Consider the following 17,627-nt stretch of genomic DNA (forward strand, 5'->3'; position numbering starts at 1 on the left):
TCAATGCAAAATATGTATACAATGTAAGCAAAAAAAAACTGCGTGACATTAAAGATAAATGAAGGAAACAAGTGACCCACTGGTACCCACTCGGCTGTAAGCGCAAAAAAGGCCAACAACCGGACGGGAAAATGCCATTCAGTGTACTCTAGGACCCCACTGGACCAGAGTTGCCCTGGACAGACAGCACTGGACAGAGTTGGAAGAGGCCTATGCCAACAGACACACCACACTACGAGACATTATGTAATGTAAACATATACCTCTAAACTATATATTTAAATTTGTATTTACAAGTGTTTATTTTATGGAATAAAGGCTTATTTTATTTTATTAGCAAAACCGCAAGCAGCGGTAACATTCAATGACCAATTAAGAGGAAATTAACACATATATATGCTGGAGAAGGTCCAACGAAGTTTCAAGATTATAGTTCTAGAGATTTTCCGCAGAAGCTTTTTAAGAACACATATGAGGAGAGACTTAAGGAACTGAAGCTCACTACTCTTAAACACCGCAGAGAATGTGGAGACTTAATACAAACCTATAAAATACTGTCTGGGCACTATGACCTCAAGGATTTTCAAGAGATGTTTAAGCGCAACAACAACACCCATCTGAGAGGTCATCACTTAAAGTTAGAAAGGCATAGGTCCCACAGTAACCCATACATACACTTTTTGAGCAACCGAGTAGTGAGGGCTTGGAACAAGCTCCCCGAAGATGTGGTTACTGCACAAAATGTGAATCAATTTAAAAATAAATTAGACAAGCATACCTCTACATCTACCTGTCAATGATAACTGGATACAGGCTATATCAGTTGTCACAACTGCCTGCCTGCTTAATGAATAATAAATAATAATAATATATTTATGCCCTTGACTGTACCTAATGCTTTTAAATTAATAAATAACAATCACAGCAACTTCAAATGTGATATATGCGTGACAGTCATTACAAAGATTTATCAAAACATGGAAGCTGAATATCCATACGACGAATAGCCTAAATAGCAATGATAAAAGAAAAAAATAATTCTGTGTAAATCAATGCCATGTAATAATCATCATTTTTTTTATTTGTATTCAAACATGTTTGTGTAGAATCATTTCTCCAGGAAATACACGACATAGTTAGAAAATATAACAACAAGGCACAGCAAATTATACCTACCTAACCAAATCTGTGAAGAATCTTATTTGCACTCAAGATTTTGAAAACTAATTTATTATTTGCTTAACCTCATTTTGTCCTGCTATGTGGCTTAGAAACAGCAGATAGAATATTGCTGTGCTACTGTAAACCAGTACTATAAAAAAGGAATTAACAGCACTATACAATTATAAATTAAGTAAAGCTGAGGAGTCATTTGGGTCAGATGGAAATGTATTTAAATTTAAAACTTTGCAGGCAATCAGAAAGAAGTATTCAATTCTTGACACTATTATTAGACATATAGAGAAAATAATTAAAATATTTAGCCAAAAATAAATTAGATTTCAATGTTGAAGCTTACTTATACAGAAAATGAATTTATTATGATAATTTTTCAAGACACTCACCTCACTGAAGGCCATCACTGTGGCCGGGGGCTTTCGCAGTCCAACCTTCTTAAATTTATTTTATCACAGTCACCAAAACAAATAGTTCACGCTTTTGTTTCCCAACATTGGAAACAGTCCCGACATCTAACATCCCCACGGCAGAAATACATCTGAACTCGGCAACTGCACTCACTGCGCAAGAACAAAATTATAATTTTGACTAAACCGAAAACACCTGACCAAATCACAAATCACTGAAAGATCCAGCATTCCTCAGGTGGGTTAAATGCACACCGATATTTTTTTTATCCACTTACAAGGCATAAAACACAGTTAAACTACTCACAGATTTATATAAATATTTTTTTTATTGAATTACTAGAAAGGGAAGATCAAAAATGATACCGAATACGTTAAATAACATAGAAAGAACTATCCAACCGGAGATGAACTCGCCATCTTGCTTTCATGTCATAATGAATATTGCCAGAGTGAAAAAGTATATTTTTCTCTTGTCATTTTCAATGTAATAATACTACTAGCAACACTGTTATGGCCACGTTCACGCTATGGAAAATGTTAACGGTGCTGGTCGTAAGCAAAGTCATATCATAGCAAAAAAATTACTAATTTACATTGAATTACATTATGAGTTATTAACATTAAGCCTGGCCGCAGATGCGCAGACGTATGGAATGACATGTGCAAGCGAGACAGCGCTATGCATTTGTAGAGCGACGTCCCGTTCCCAGGGCTAAAAAAAGGTTAACAAGGAATACCTTTCGTTTATTAAGCTTGTTTTAGATTCTCAAGTACAATAAAAAATTGATTTCCTATGTTGGCCAACATGAAACCTAATAAAAAATTATACTGCCAGAAATAGAAGCAACTGGGGCCTGTTACATAAACATCAAACCAATACATTAGAATTCGGATTCGCCAACTTAGGCTGCAAGAAATTTAATCACACGAATAGACGATTATACCTTCTTATTATTATGAAAACACGTTTAACTACTTACTAAAGTTACAGTGGTATTAAGGCCGTGACACACCGATGCGATGGTGTGGTTGTGGTACGGTACGGCCATTAATTAGCTAAGTTGTAAGTTGTTGTAAAACTTGTAAGGTGTACTTACATACATATAGATATACTTGTAGGCATCTTGTAGGCTTCTGTCGAGTTTTTCTAATGTACCAGGCAGTACCAACACAATAGTCTTCTAAACGTTTAATTTGTATTGGTCCACAGTTTTATTCTGATCGATATTTATAAAAAAAAATGCTGGGACAACGAAGGCAGGCTGATGTAACCCAACAACGGCATTTACATAATAGGTGACCTTGTATACCTTTGTAGGTAAACTAGTCTTTATTATTAACTTGTCTTTATTATTGTGAAGCTAAGGGGCATGGCCTATAAAGGGGCCCACTGACTATCAGTCCGGCGGATGATATCGGCCTGTCAGTTAGAGCAAAAATTTGACAGTTTCGAACAACTGACAGGCCGATATCGTCCGGCGAACTGATAGTCAGTGGGCCCCTTAATACGCGCATAGCGTTGTATCGCTCAAGCAGCAAGCAGAAGAAAGTGGGACGAGCCCACGACAAGCCACTTCCTACACATCTTTGAATGGGTATAATCTCTTTATTTACATACAAGATATATACAGTGGTACTACGTAAACGAAATTAATAACTAGCTAAAATCTAAAATAGACCCTTGAGGTATTGTACCATGGATTAGATGAATGTCCAAACAAGTTCGTGGCAAAGCACAGACTATGAATATGCACTTTTAGAAAAATCATTTCAGTACAGTACCTATCATTTACGAAACCTGCTTGTGATTTCTCAAAAAAAAATTGTTTTTAGAAAGAAAAACAAACAGAGAAAATTAGACATAAAAAGGATGCACAAAGTGTATGTAGAGAATATTGTAGGCCTATAGTTGGCTGCTGACCTAGATGGCGCTGAGCATTGTTAAGTTCTAACCGTTCGTGCTGCGCCATCTAGTTCGCTTAACACTACCTTTTTTTTTATACCACGTCGGTGGCAATCAAGCATACGGCCCGCCTGATGGTAAGCAGTTACCGTAGCCTATGGACGCCTGCAACACCGGAGATATTACACGCGCGTTGCCGACCCGAACACTCCTGTCCCTCGTTGAGCTCTGGCAACCTTACTTACCGGCAGGAACACAACACTATGAGTAGGGTCTAGTGTTATTTGGCTGCGGTTTTCTGTAAGGTGGAGGTACTTCCCCAGTTGGGCTCTGCTCTAGATCTGGAATGACATCCGCTGTCCTGTGCCCTACCACGCAAAGCGAGATGTCATTCACAGTGCCCATACCTCTCTTAACTGACACTAACTGCCTGAAATATTTTAACTAGAGACCGTTGCAGCGATTTTTATAGCACAGACGAGCAAATGTTGTTTAAACTGTAAACGTCATATATGATTTCTTTTTTTTTCTTGCTGTTGTTGTCTGTACATGTTCGTACATGTGTTGTGATATGTGATCGTCATGAATAAATATCTTTTATCTTTATCATACATAATTTCCATACTTACAACTATACAAATCGCTGCGGATTCGAGTTATCTTTGGTCTGTCTCTCAGAATAATGACTAAAGCATTATTCTGAGGCCTGACTCTAATATGCTTTTTTAGGGTTCCGTAGTCAACTAGGATTACTAGGAACCCTTATAGTTTCGCCATGTCCACCTGTCCATCCGTGGCTTTGCTCCGTGATCGTTGGTGTGATCGAAGATATATGTAATGTAAAGCAATCATGCCGACAGTGGTAAATAAATACTAGATTTTTTTTTAGCTTTAATTCTATGTAGGGTGTTGTTGGACTATAAGGTCTTTTAAAAAGAATAGGAGTCTTCAGTAACATTTTTCTCCATACGTAGCATTATTCAACTGACAAATAACTCAAATAATTACGGTAATTCCCTGTATACCAAAACGGCTTTTCCGATTCGAGTAAGGAAGTTAATTACTTAATTGCTTCAAAATGGCATGCAATTAATTGGTCTAAAACACGCTTCTAGTTCCTAATAGCGTAGATTCCAAAAATAACCCATCGCCGGCTTTCTATTCACAAAACAGAAAAGCGGATTCAACTTTAAATTATGGTGCAAATATTAATCATTTTAAACTTCTTACATACTCTCATGGCTCCTGGTCCTGCTACACGATGGCCCAGCGCTGGACCAGCGAGATGGCCATGCGATGATTATGGCTCCTCTACACGATGGCCCAGCGCTGGACCAGCGAGATGGCCATGCGATGATTATGGCTCCTCTACACGATGGCCCAGCGCTGGACCAGCGAGATGGGCATGCGATGATTATGGCTCCTCTACACGATGGCCCAGCGCTGGACCAGCGAGATGGCCATGCGATGATTATGGCTCCTCTACACGATGGCCCAGCGCTGGACCAGCGAGATGGGCATGCTATGGTTGAGAGCACGCACTATGGAATGGGCCACGTGTAGATGCGTACGCACCATCGCTGGCCCACTCTGCCGTGATAACAACATATGCAGTAATCGCCTAGTAATCGCAGTAGAAATGTCATGCAATTGTTTATTTTGTTATCTTTGAATAAGTACTTTATTTATACGACGTGTTTCATGCAAGTACTGCACATGCGATGAGCAGGGCAGCACTACCTTTGATGTGCGGACGAAAAACCGACACCGTGGACATCCCATCGCCATCCCGCCGCGCTATAAGTCTCCGACACCACTACCCTCTCTATACGCTGGCCCAGCTTAGTGGGCCAGTATGATGGCCCACTGTGTAGAGGAGCCATCATACAAAGTCAATTTTCTAAGACCAACACGAGACCGTGATAAACGGTGATAGAAATAACCTGGTAAGTAACCTGGTGGTAAGTTCGCCTTTGTACTTCCATTACTGTAATTTATTTTTGTAAACCGGTGTTGTGTGCAATAAAGTGATTACTACTACTACAAATAAAGTCGCCACAAATGTTTAGATAGTTAGACCAAGAACAGTCTGCAACGATTTTGATAGCACACGCAATGCAAGTCTATACAATTATACTCTTTTGAGTCTATATATGACATTATGAGGTTTAACACTTGCATTGCGTGGTCTGCGTGTGCTATCTACTTAAATCTAAATCGTTGCAGACTTTTCTTGGTCTACATCTTTATCTTTAGTTGTCTTTAGTAGTCTTAATTTCTAGTCCTCTTATTTATTGCTTAGCTTTTTTCATAGTTTTGATCACATGTTAAAGTTGGCCGTAGGAACTGTGATAAAATAGGTAGTAAGAAAGTGTATCAACGTATGTGACATTTACCTATTTAAATTAGATAAGAAACTCGTGTCTAATGTTGACATTAAAAAAATAAACTCAACTATAGGTATAGAGGCATGTCAATCAAATCGACGTTTGTCGAAAATATGTCAGAGTAAATTACAGTACCCACATTTTATATTAATTTTCAAAACGCCATTGCGTTACTTTAACCCAGTTTTCGAAGCTGCGACCCGGTTGTACAGCAAATGTAATTTCGGTATATTAATTCCCGCGTTCGCGTAACTACCTTCCGCACGATTTGCAATGTACTCGAGCAGTGACGTCATTAAGGTACCAGGCGGTGAGGCGCTCCGAAGCCTCAATGATAGGATCCCCGATGTAGGTTAAATGCGAAGTAGGTTATTGCACTACAGGGTTAAATTTAGAGGCAGTAGAGGTTTAGCCACGGGAGTAAAAGCACATATACTAGCCATAAAATGCCTGATACTTGTTGCAGGTGTCTAGGCTGCCACGCATGGCTATAACAATGGAGCTGGAAGAGAGCGTCTCGGACTCGAAGCTGCATAAAGATAGTACAGCTAAAAAGGAACTACGACCGACGAGCGCTGTCTCTCTTTGCAAGTCTGAAAATGGGGCAGGTTTGTCGTACTAAATAATGAGTGCAGTTATGAGGCAGGTATAGCGTGATCTCCGATTAGGTACCCATAGTTTTTAATTACTCAAAATCTCCCTTGTTTCCACACATCTCAGTCTTGAGCCGTCCTACCAGGTGGGGGCACCTTGACCTACCAGCAGCATACCCACTCCGTAGCGTTTTTATCCCACGTCCGTAAGTACCTACATGCAGTATGCCCTGTCTCACGTTTGTTTAGTATACAATACCTACATTCTACTGTTTAACCAGAAACGACGACATCAGCCGAGCAGCTAAAACAGTACCGAAGCTGGGTATCCAACGAGCGATGGCATGAACTCAAGAAGCTAGCGGACAGCGCCATGCGAGACCGCAAGGTGTTCATGATCAAGGGGGGAGGGTTCCCCGCCGTGAGGAGGGCGCTTTTGGAGCGGGGCTGGTTGGAGAAATATGAGGCCCATAAGGTAAAATCAGCTGGCACAGTAAAATAGTGATCGTTAACCTAGAATCCTATTTTTTTAGTAAGGTAGATATTATTTTACCTATCAGTGGCCGACATTGCCTAACGGGCGTAAGCTGCATTCTAATTCCTAACGCCAATTCACCCCCAAACGTCGATAATTTCTGAAAACCACCCTTAATAACATTATACCAGAGTTCATTTTCGTAACTATCTGACACTCGGAAGTGACTTTAATTTACCTGAGTATTTACACCTTCATTTACTTATTAGGTACTTACCTGTTCGGAGTTTTTATTTTAAGGTCCGCCATCCTCCTACGAACATAGATCCAAAAGGAGCTTCAAGAAAAGAGCATTCCAAAGTTGAAAGACTGATTCTCTACAAATTCATGGAGCACCATTCAGTTGACTTTCTCTGGACGACGAAAAGGGACAAATACGACTGGTTACTTAGCAACAAAGAGGTCATTATTAGCAGGTATTTCCTTTCATGTTTTCATGTATTTGTATTATTAGCGGCTTAAGTTACACAGACCTAAATTACTTTGTACAATATGAATATACATAGAGATTGGGAAGGAATGTAATATTAAAGAGTCTACAGACTTACTCGTAAACAATACTCATAAGTCTCATAACATTAATTTTTAAAAGGTACCTAGCCTCGAGTACTATTGCGATGCTCTTACGAAGATTGGATTAACAAATTGTGTCAAATTCAGTCAGTTGCCAAATAAATATGAATTTGTGTGTTTCATACAGGTTTTGTAGGTCGCTTTTCACCACTAAAGAAGGCTTGACAGCTTCTCTAACCCAAATGCATTGGTACACTGAGCCAGGAGTAGCTCTGACCAAATTTCCGCGTTGCTACAACATCCACAACCCAGATAGCCTTGAAGAATTCATAGAGGACTTTAGAATAACCGCTTGCATCAGCATCCTGAAATGGCTATCAAACAGTTTGCAAGCCAGCGGGGAGGGCAATCTAGTCACGAGCCACGGAAAGGTTCCATTCTCAGCTATAGAATTCGCGTTAAATCGACTGAATGAATACATTGATTTCTTCACGCATAAAGACATTGATGATATGGAGGACCAAGCTCAACATATCTGGGAACACGAGTGGGACCAATTTCTTACACATCATTATTTACTCGTGCACGAAAAGGCCAAATTTGCTGAGGACAAAAATACTAGCATAAGGTATGTTCATGTTGCTTAAATCACTGACATCATCGGCGTGTTTACATAAAGCAGAATTATCGCATATTTATACTAACTATAAATAGACATTTACGTAATGTAAAAAGTTTTCTAGTGAGTCATTGTTTGTTTTTCTGCTAGTACCTATGTCGTGTTACTAGATTGAATATGTATAATGTTAACGGTGTGTTTAGATTCAACATATATAACGATTGTGCTTATATGTTTATGATGTTTATTTCATTCAGGATCGATCATTTCGTAAGAATTAATAATGGCCTTTAATTCCTCCAAGGAATTATCGTTATCAATGTTATTAAATGTTAGGTATATGCACGAGTATAAACCCTGCCGATTTTCTATCGGTCCAGGATACTTGCCCAACGACCGATCAATCGTAGGCATGTAGGCAGTACCGTCTTTACCATAAGGGCACACGGGGTCCGTGCCCAGGGCCCCAGGGCTCCCTTCCTCAGGGGGCCCCGAAGGACAGACAGTAACAGTGAGCAACCGAGTCTGGTCGGGTCGGGTGTTAATTTAATTTGCTTTCTTTACTTTCCAATATTTTTAATATCAACAACGATGGAGATGATAATGATATCGTCATTGTATACACGTTACGAGTTATGATTTAACCTACTCATTTATTAACATAAACATTATGCATACTTGCGGTAAATATTTATATTACTAACCGGTAAATGTAATGAATCTATTAATAGGCAAATTGCGTGACATACCTACCTAATGACATTTTATATGTATCAATTATATTATGTATAATTAATTTCAAGGTTATGAATCAGGACTATGGCGCAGCGTTAATTAGTAGAGTTACGTTATTAAGTTAAAAACGAATAAAACCCGGACCAAAGATAGATATAACTCCGTAATAGATGGATACAGTCTAAGGAAAAAACGTGCCTTGAAAAAATTTGATTCTCGTTCAGATGGCGCCACTAGTTTTGGCCTACACTCGTATAGAGGGCGTTGACTGTTTCGTTTGTTATTTATAATTTTAACGCTTACCAGTGAAAGAACATGGGTCAAAATCATATAAAAATAATTAATGCAAATAAAAAAATCATTTATCCATATTTAAATACATTTTATCGTATTTTTATAAATATTTATTTTTAGTTTCAAAGTGTGTCGACAGATGGCAGTGAATTTACTGGGGTTACAAAATTTACTTTGACAGTACTGCTCTAGTATAAGTTACTCTATGCCCGGACTAACCAAGAATGATATAAGGAAGAGTTAGAAGTAACCAATTGTGATATACTAAAAGGGGTAATTTTCTTAAGGGGCGTCCATTAATTACGTGAGGGGTCTTTGAGGATTTTTTTAGCCCTTTTCCCCCGCTGGAGAGATGTCGTGAGATTTGTCTCGAGCCCCTCCCTGACCTCCCTCCCCCTTAATCTCAAGTGAGAATTTTCAATTTTTGTATTTTGAGTTAAATGTGTTTGGATTTATTAAGCAAAACTTAATTTGCTTTATGTATTACTTTTATTAAGAGTACTTAGTAAAGACGACGGGGACTAAATCTTTAAGTCAACAACAAGCTCGGCTTAATTTTACCTTCCCATACAAACGGAGTATCAGTCTCATTTTAAAACTACGTGTTGGATTGTAATGAAACTTTGCACATACAATGACATGAGGTATATCTAGGTCTGTAATTAGTATATGTAGCTCTAGTATATAAAACAAACGAAATAGAGCAAAAACAAGTTTTGTATGAAAAACTTAATTTCGCTGTATTTTTTTAACTATTGTATCTGAACCTACATAAACTATGTACAGACCTAGATATACCTTATCCTATTGTAAGTACAAAGTTTCAGAGCAATCTAATAGCTAGTCGTTTTAAAATGAGAGCGTAACTACGTTTGTATGGAGAACCGAGCTTGCCGGGGACTCTTAATATATCAATAGCTGTACTAAATAATTTTACATCTATTCATGGATTTGAATAGTTGAATAGGTATATAGAAGAATTGTGTTAGATTTGGGCATATTTTAGTCTAGAAACACGTTTAACTTTAAATTAATCTGATTTTCTAAAAAAAATTACACAATTTTTTGCCCGAAAAAAAGACGTGATATTTGCCTTCTACGAGTAACAGATTGGTTGTCGAAGTACAATTATCTGTTATTACTTTGTCCAGGCAACTAGAACGAAAGGCTGTGAAACTCCTAGCCACAATGACGAAGTACTGGCCACAGATAGACATTGATGGTGTACTGAACATATGGATAGTAAAGCCTGGGGCGAAGTGCCGCGGCCGAGGCATCCAGCTCATGAACAATATCAAGGACATTATAGGCCTCATTAATATTCCAACGGCCGTGAAAAGTAGATACGTTGTGCAGAAATATATAGGTAAGATAAATGTACTTCAAAGACCTTTTTTACCTTACATGCAGTACTTAAATGAAATGAAATGAAATTTATTAATGTATTTGGAGAATGGGTTTACATATTAAGCTTAAATTGCTACTCTAGTAGTTTCACCAAGCTCTACCTTTTCAGGCGCACAATACATTTCAGGACGACACACACAATCACATTAAAATAATTTGTTTTCTTTTTTTTTTACTTAAATAAATCAAATAAAATTAAATTAAATTAACATGTCATAGTTTACGTTTTGAAATTCTTAAACATTAAAAGTGTCATTTAGAAAATCGTTTATACTGTAATAATATTTCTGTATGAGCCGTTGTTTAACTAAGTGCTTAAATTTATTAAAATTACATTCCTTAGACGTTTTCGTGAAAGAGTATGTGAATAAAATGAAACAGATCATAAAAAATACATTTATTATCTGTTTTCAGCAGTCGGCGGTGACGGTGACAGAATTATTTTTACGTTAATAAGTACATTATACCTAGTCATCAGTTTTTAGGGTTCCGTATACCTCGATAGGAAAAATCGCAACCCTTATAGGATCACTCTGTTTTCCGTCCGTCCGTCCATCCGTCCGTCTGTCAAGATTATTTATCTCGGGAACGCGTGGAGGTATCGAGTTGAAATTAAAACCATATACTTACCTACTCAGGTCTACAGTCGCTTGAAGCTGTGAAAAAAAACAAACTTCTAAAATAACGTGAAAAAGATACGGCCGTTTATGTCGCAAAAAACGTATATTTTGACACTCTCAAGGGAATCAGTATTCAACATGCGTTGACCTAGAACTATGAAATATAGCAAGTAATATCTTCTTACACTACGAGTACCTACAGAAAAAAATCTCAAAAATATAAATTTGTTAAAAAATTAATAAAAAATAATTTAAATTTGTACGGAACACTCGGTGGGCAAGTCCGACTCGCACTTGTCCGGTTTTTTAGGGTTTCGTAGTTATCTATAGGAACCCTTAGTTTCGCCATGTCCGTCCGTCTGTCCGAGGTTTTGCTCCGTGATCGTTAGTGCTCGAAAGCTGCAATTTGACATGGATACATAAATCATGCATTGCGAAAGAACGGTAAAAATAGTTATTTGTTATACAAGGGTGCAAAGTTGCATTTTACCCGCGAGTGTAGAATTGAAACACGAGCAAGCGAAAGGATTCTATAGTTCTAAAATAGAATCCTGAGCGTAGCGAGTGCTTCAACACACGAGAAGTAAAATACATTTGCACCCGTGTGTAACACAAAACTTTTCCCCTCACTATAGCGAGGAAAGTGCAACATCCACAGGCGTTAGATCATCTTCATCACAGGAATCACTCATTTTTTTACGATATTATAACAGAAAACTCTGGAAGTTGTGTATTTTTACGGGGTCGGTGAGAAAAGTTTTTAAGTAAAAAATTTGTTGACAATGTTGACATTTCTGACGTATGAAATGTCAACGATGCATTTTGAAATTGCATCGACTCAACTTGTGCGTTCAGAATTATATTTAACCTCATTATAAAAAAACAAACGTTTCTTATGGAATTTTAAGGTTTATGACTTAAAATCATTAAATAAAGCTAAATTTGATATTTTTTATTAGATTCTCAAACCATTTATTTAATGATAATTAATATTGAACGAACCATTATCATGAGCGTTTTACGTTTTGTTATCTGTCAAGCTACTTAAACACGCTCCATCTAAGGTCAAATTACTTTCCCCACTAGTGGATAAAACGCGTTTTTCCCCGCTTGTTTTGAAGGTTAAAATACAACTTTCCGAGCTAGTGAGGGGAAAAAATATTATTGTACCTCCCATACAAAAAGTTTTTTTTCTTGCTTTGTCCCAATAGTGTGGGGTATTTTGGATAGGTGTTTCAAAACGAATAAGGATCTCCAAAAACCATATTTTGATACCTATAGTTAATATTTTCGCCTTTTTTTACCTTCAAACTTTTGAACCATGGGTCCCAAAAATATGAAAAAAAATCGTGAAACAAAACCTTAGTATAATAAATACTTTCAATAAAAACTATAGCGAACATGATCGGTCTAGTCGTTTTTGACTTACTGCAAAAGATCCTATTTTCTTAGTAAAAACACGTACAAAGGTACTCCCTAATTCTTGTAATGTACATGATACTTACTAATAGCCCCCGTTTGGCCTATTTTGACAAAATGGTAACTACGAGAAACCCTACGCTGAGCATGGCCCGACATGCTCTGGCCGATATACTTAATATTCTTATATATATAATAATGTCCTTTCAGAGAATCCACTGGTCGTCTATAACACCAAATTCGATATAAGGCAATGGTTCCTCATTACCTGCTGTCAACCTTTGACGATTTGGGTCTATAAGTAAGCCATTCAGCAATCGTTAATCACTTAGATTTGCATCCTCACCTAGAATTTGTTCTTATTTAAATTCCGTGGAAAATTCTCTACCTAGAGTTTTAATGACGCTTTTATTTCAGAGACAGTTACCTAAGGTTTAGCTCCCAAATATTCAGTTTATCAAACTACCACGAGTCCGTTCATCTCACTAATAACGCTGTTCAGGCCAAATACAAGAACAACGGCGAAAGAGACAAGGCCCTGCCAGACGAAAACATGTGGGATTGCCACACTTTCAAAGCTTACTTGAGGTAAATATGAAAATACTTTCACTATAGCCAATATGCCAATTTATTGCGTTCAATATGCTTTTCTTCTGAAGACAGATTGGAAAGCATGAGTTGTGGGATTCGAAAATATATCCAGGCATGAAGCAGTGTCTCATCGGAGCGATGCTGGCCTGCCAAGACTCGATGGACAAGAGGCAGAACAGCTTTGAACTGTACGGAGCCGATTTTATGTTGACTGAAGACTTCACGCCGTGGCTTATAGAGATCAACTCTAGCCCTGACTTAGCGCCAACAACTTCGGTCACAGCGCGGCTGTGCCCTCAATGTCTGGAAGATGTTATAAAAGGTTATAGTTTTAACAAGTAGCTTACCGATAAATTTAGGCACAAAGCTACGGTGTAATTTTAGTTTTACCAAAGCCCCCGCTTGCAATAAAATCTTACAAATTAAATTTGATTCGCTTCCTAGATCCCGGTTAAACTGAAATTTAGTTTCAGGCTAATCTAGGACTTCTAGGTTCAAATATCTTGTGTTTAAATTTAGCTCCTCAGAATCATCTTGATGAGTTTAAGGAGTAAATAGCTGTCTAGAGAAAACTTATATCAAAAAAGAATATTTCGACATTTTTTTTTCAGTCGTGCTAGATCGACGCAACAACCCTGAAGCTGATACGGGAACATTTGAACTAGCGTACAGGCAGTTTATTCCCAAAGCGCCAGCATACCTTGGCTTGTCTCTTTGTATCAATGGCAAAAAACTATTGAAGAGTAAGTTGAAACAGCATAAGTATGAACAAAGAAGCACCACACCAATCGTGCAGCGAATGCCATCTGAAGACGCACTAGTGGAAGACAAACCGATTCCTCCGGAGTACAGCGGACCTATCATCACAGACTTCCTCTCCTGGCTAAATCCTTACGACGCACTGCCCACCAACAAGGACGGCCTCCTTCTTGCAGCTAAGGACTCTTTCACGGTACGCCAAGCAATCACTGTTGTTAAATCAGGTCTCGCGTTGAAAAACGGCGGGAAAAAACGTAACTCCTCGGCGGTTTCTTCTAGGACGCATCGAGGAAGACGGGAAAAAAATACAGAGTGTAAGCGGCGCGTCGTGCCCCATTCATGCTGCCGGCCCGAGGACACGCAGTCCGCTAAGCACGTGGGCAAATACCGGACCGAATCGGCCAGCAAAGCGGAGAAGCCCAAGGTTGACAGGTCGGTCGGTAACAAGCGTTGCTACATAGATCCTATCGAATGGGAACGAGAAACGGCCAGTATTCTGCGTTCAACCATATCCGTTCAGAACAAGATTGCTAATAGGTCTGAAAACATTGTGCCATTGCGACAAACTAAGTCTGGCACAATTAGCTCGAATAATAGGTCGTTATTAGAACCCTTGAGCTCGCGGCCTTTCGCCAACGAGGCGGATCCTATTAAAAAACTTAGTGCGGTCGGTAGGAACATCTGTAAGCTGCGTGACGAAAATAGGAATAAGCAAAAAGCTATAAAGTTTTCGGAGAGTTGCACCTCCATATACGCCCCTTACCGCGTAGTTGTGACTCCTCTAAACGACGAAACACAAAATATTAAAAAGAAAAAAGAGTAATAATATTGTATCAGCATTCAAAACACTGCCCTTTAGATTAAAGCATTCCATATATATTTTTTATCTATTTTTTTTAATGGGGTTTCGTCATACAGTGACCATGTCACCCCTCTAATGTGAGATCTATTAGCTTTGTGTCAAATCATTGGGACCTGAGAGGGCTGTTCGGTACCAAATTCCTTTTGTAAGAGATCGCTCATCAAAATACTCCTTCCAAACCTGCCTGGAACTAATCCTGACTTTACCTAGTACTTCGACAAGCATCCCATATTTAAACAATTTTATCAAACTTCTTAGAAGAAATTTATATTTACTATAGATTTTATGTACCTACATGCTTTTTGCACAATTTTTTTTAAAGATATTTTAAAAAGCGTTAAAATTTTATATTTATATTAAATAATTATATACTAGATATTATGTGTAAGTATTATTGTAATTCGTGAAAATTGTTGGCAACTTCAAATTCTATTGTAATTAATGTATTATTAAAGTTATATTTTAAAATTATTCTTTCAGATGCTCTGCCTGTACCCCGGATCCATCTCCATACTACCTAGTCCCTTCCTTGGTCAAGATTTAGAAAATTACACATTCCATTACAATCTAGGGTGACAACCTTGTGACAACATACCTCATATACCAACTACATATTATTGCACATTGCACTGTCATAAAATAAAAGAAATAAAATGTCATAATCTGTCAAATCTGTCACTACATATTATTTACAAACTTCAAATAAACCGTAAAATAAATAACACGTAACTTACGATAAACTAGAAATGTAAATTACAAAAAAAAATACAAAAATGTGTCAACTAATAAATAAAACTCCAACATCCATGTTAAAATAAGGTAAGAGTTACATCCATAGAAATATATGGTTACATCCGATTCATTGGTATAAGTATAGATATTATACATATAATCAAAAAAGTATAATATGATACCTATCAACTTTAGAATAACTATACTGCTGTGCTAGCGGTGCTAGCGGGGGGTGTGGATGCCTATCCTATAGGTAATATATTTTTAGCCACACCGCACCTCGTCAAAACCTGACGAGAAAGTTGCATTTCATTCACAAGAGTGGCAAAGTAATTTGATTCAATTTTTGACTTGTTTCCTCATGTTGGCTGGTGGAATTCACTTTCAAATGATGCTTTTTGCACTTTCAAATATGTAATAATGTTCATTTGGATTTGATTTATAATGTTTCACAGTTAGTATTTTCCAGGGACCGTACAATCCTTTCTTCGACAAAAGTCTTTCAATGTAGCCCATAAAAAGACTTACCAGATCGAACTGCTACATAAATGTGCAAATTCTTGATGTCACGGCAGCGATAGCGTACATACACATATACTTATATACATTTATATCTGGAGTGATTCCGATCTAGCTTCCTTCGAAAACTTGCGATCTAGCCCTGACTACACATACTAATTTGTTGCCGTTTTCTTGTTTTTTTTCTCTATTTTTTAAGAGCTCGTCACCGAGATGAACGTCGCTTCATAGAAAACAACAATACAATGTCCTTACAATTAACTTATTCTATTAACAATAGCCTTTTGTACAAGCTGCAGTAGGAGAAGGAGCAGCCAGAAGGCTATTGCAGCCCCCGACATCAAACATAGTATTATGGCTTGAAAAAGCTAATTGTATCTGAGCAGCTTCATTTCGGGCACATTCCATTATAACATGGTACACGTCTTCTACTACATCGTCTACATCACATTCATCACAATTAGGAGAAGGAACTTTCTTCATTAAATAACCGAATTGGTTCAATGGGATATGTCCAGAACGTAGTCTCATCATCAATACAATGTCACGTCTATTAAGAAAACAATCAATCCACGGTGTCATTAGAGGATGAGGTTGGATCGTCTTGTACCGAATTCCCTTTACTGTTGATCTCTCATCAAAGTAGGTATTATCCATAAAGTATAGGTTCTCTGTTTGGCTAAAATGACACAATCCGTATAAAAAGGATTAATATCTTAATATTACATACATATTCTAGTCCACCATGACAAGCCAGCCTGGCTATGGAATCCTAGCCATACTACTTCATTACCGGTTATATCTGTTTTCTTGTTTTTACATTATAGAAATAATATCAAAAACCAAAAAGAGATATGATCATATCTCATTCACTATGCCGTTACGTAAGAGAAAGGTCCTAAAGAAGGTAAGAATAAACACTAGAATTTAAATTTCTTTCGATTAGTAGATTGTTATTGTTATAGTTGGTCAAGCAAATCTGATCAGTAGAAAAAGGCGGTAAATTTAAAAAACGTAGGCACAAAGGGACATCTTTCCATAGAAAATTTGAATATCGCGCCTTTTTCTACTGACAAGATTTGCATATCTCCGAAGTTTACCTACCAATGAAAAATCATGAAATTTTTACATAACATTAACGTTATCATAAATATTACAGGGAAAATATAATCACGCCTCTATCTTGAAAACTTTTTTTTAATTATCAAAAAACTCTTCTGAAGCCAGTGTTTATTTTACTTGAATCTATGAGATTACAATTAAAACACATTCTTAGAAATAAAATAAAAATTATTGAAATCGGTTCACATGATAAAGAATTATTCCTGAAAAACCAACATACATACATAGTTACATGAGATAATTGAAAATTTGTACGGAAGTCCGGTTTTTTTAAAGAGAGGGCGCTATAAACCCATAACAAATACATACAAGCAAATCGAGGGAAAAATTCGACCAATATGCCGCTGTGACCCAGGTGGTCGAACGGTTTTAGGCATCTGCCGCGATTACAGAGGACGCTGGTTCGATTCCAGCCCTGGGCACTGGAG

At 37.6% G+C, this 17,627-nt stretch overlaps 2 protein-coding genes across 4 annotated transcripts in view; one reads left to right on the forward strand and one right to left on the reverse strand.

The window, feature by feature from the left end:
• LOC134740975 (serine/threonine-protein kinase 26) overlaps positions 1-2,020 on the reverse strand; it is a 121,382-nt gene extending 119,362 nt beyond the window's left edge. The window contains exon 1 of the mRNA XM_063673664.1: positions 1,566-2,020. Within this exon, the coding sequence (XP_063529734.1) occupies positions 1,566-1,580 (15 nt within the window). The 5' untranslated portion in view covers positions 1,581-2,020. The remainder of the gene's footprint in view (positions 1-1,565) is intronic.
• Positions 2,021-5,970: 3,950 nt separating this feature from the next.
• LOC134740971 (tubulin glycylase 3A-like) lies at positions 5,971-15,382 on the forward strand. Of its 3 annotated transcripts, none has more exons than XM_063673654.1 (12): positions 5,971-6,243; positions 6,346-6,487; positions 6,754-6,947; positions 7,248-7,423; positions 7,708-8,148; positions 10,320-10,534; positions 12,825-12,915; positions 13,032-13,202; positions 13,274-13,527; positions 13,817-14,157; positions 14,244-14,396; positions 15,307-15,382. In XM_063673654.1, exons 2-11 carry the CDS (start codon positions 6,364-6,366, stop codon positions 14,280-14,282), a joined length of 2,046 nt encoding a protein of 681 aa, XP_063529724.1. In that variant the 5' UTR covers positions 5,971-6,243; positions 6,346-6,363; the 3' UTR covers positions 14,283-14,396; positions 15,307-15,382. The 3 variants fall into 3 exon arrangements, with proteins under 3 accessions (XP_063529724.1, XP_063529723.1, XP_063529725.1); XM_063673653.1 differs by having other exon boundaries at positions 5,971-6,227; XM_063673655.1 differs by having other exon boundaries at positions 5,979-6,096.
• Positions 15,383-17,627: the final 2,245 nt, after the last annotated feature.

The sequence above is a fragment of the Cydia strobilella genome, chromosome 4 (assembly GCF_947568885.1).
Source record: "Cydia strobilella chromosome 4, ilCydStro3.1, whole genome shotgun sequence".
NCBI lineage: Eukaryota > Metazoa > Arthropoda > Insecta > Lepidoptera > Tortricidae > Cydia > Cydia strobilella.

Coding starts and splice junctions, on each gene's coding strand:
- LOC134740971 (XM_063673653.1), top strand. CDS start 6,153: ATGTACTCGAGCAGTGACGTCATTAAGGTACCAGGCGGTGAGGCGCTC. Junction 6,488..6,753: donor CAAGTCTGAAAATGGGGCAG/GTTTGTCGTACT, acceptor CTGTTTAACCAG/AAACGACGACATCAGCCGAG. Junction 14,158..14,243: donor CAGCTAAGGACTCTTTCACG/GTACGCCAAGCA, acceptor GGTTTCTTCTAG/GACGCATCGAGGAAGACGGG.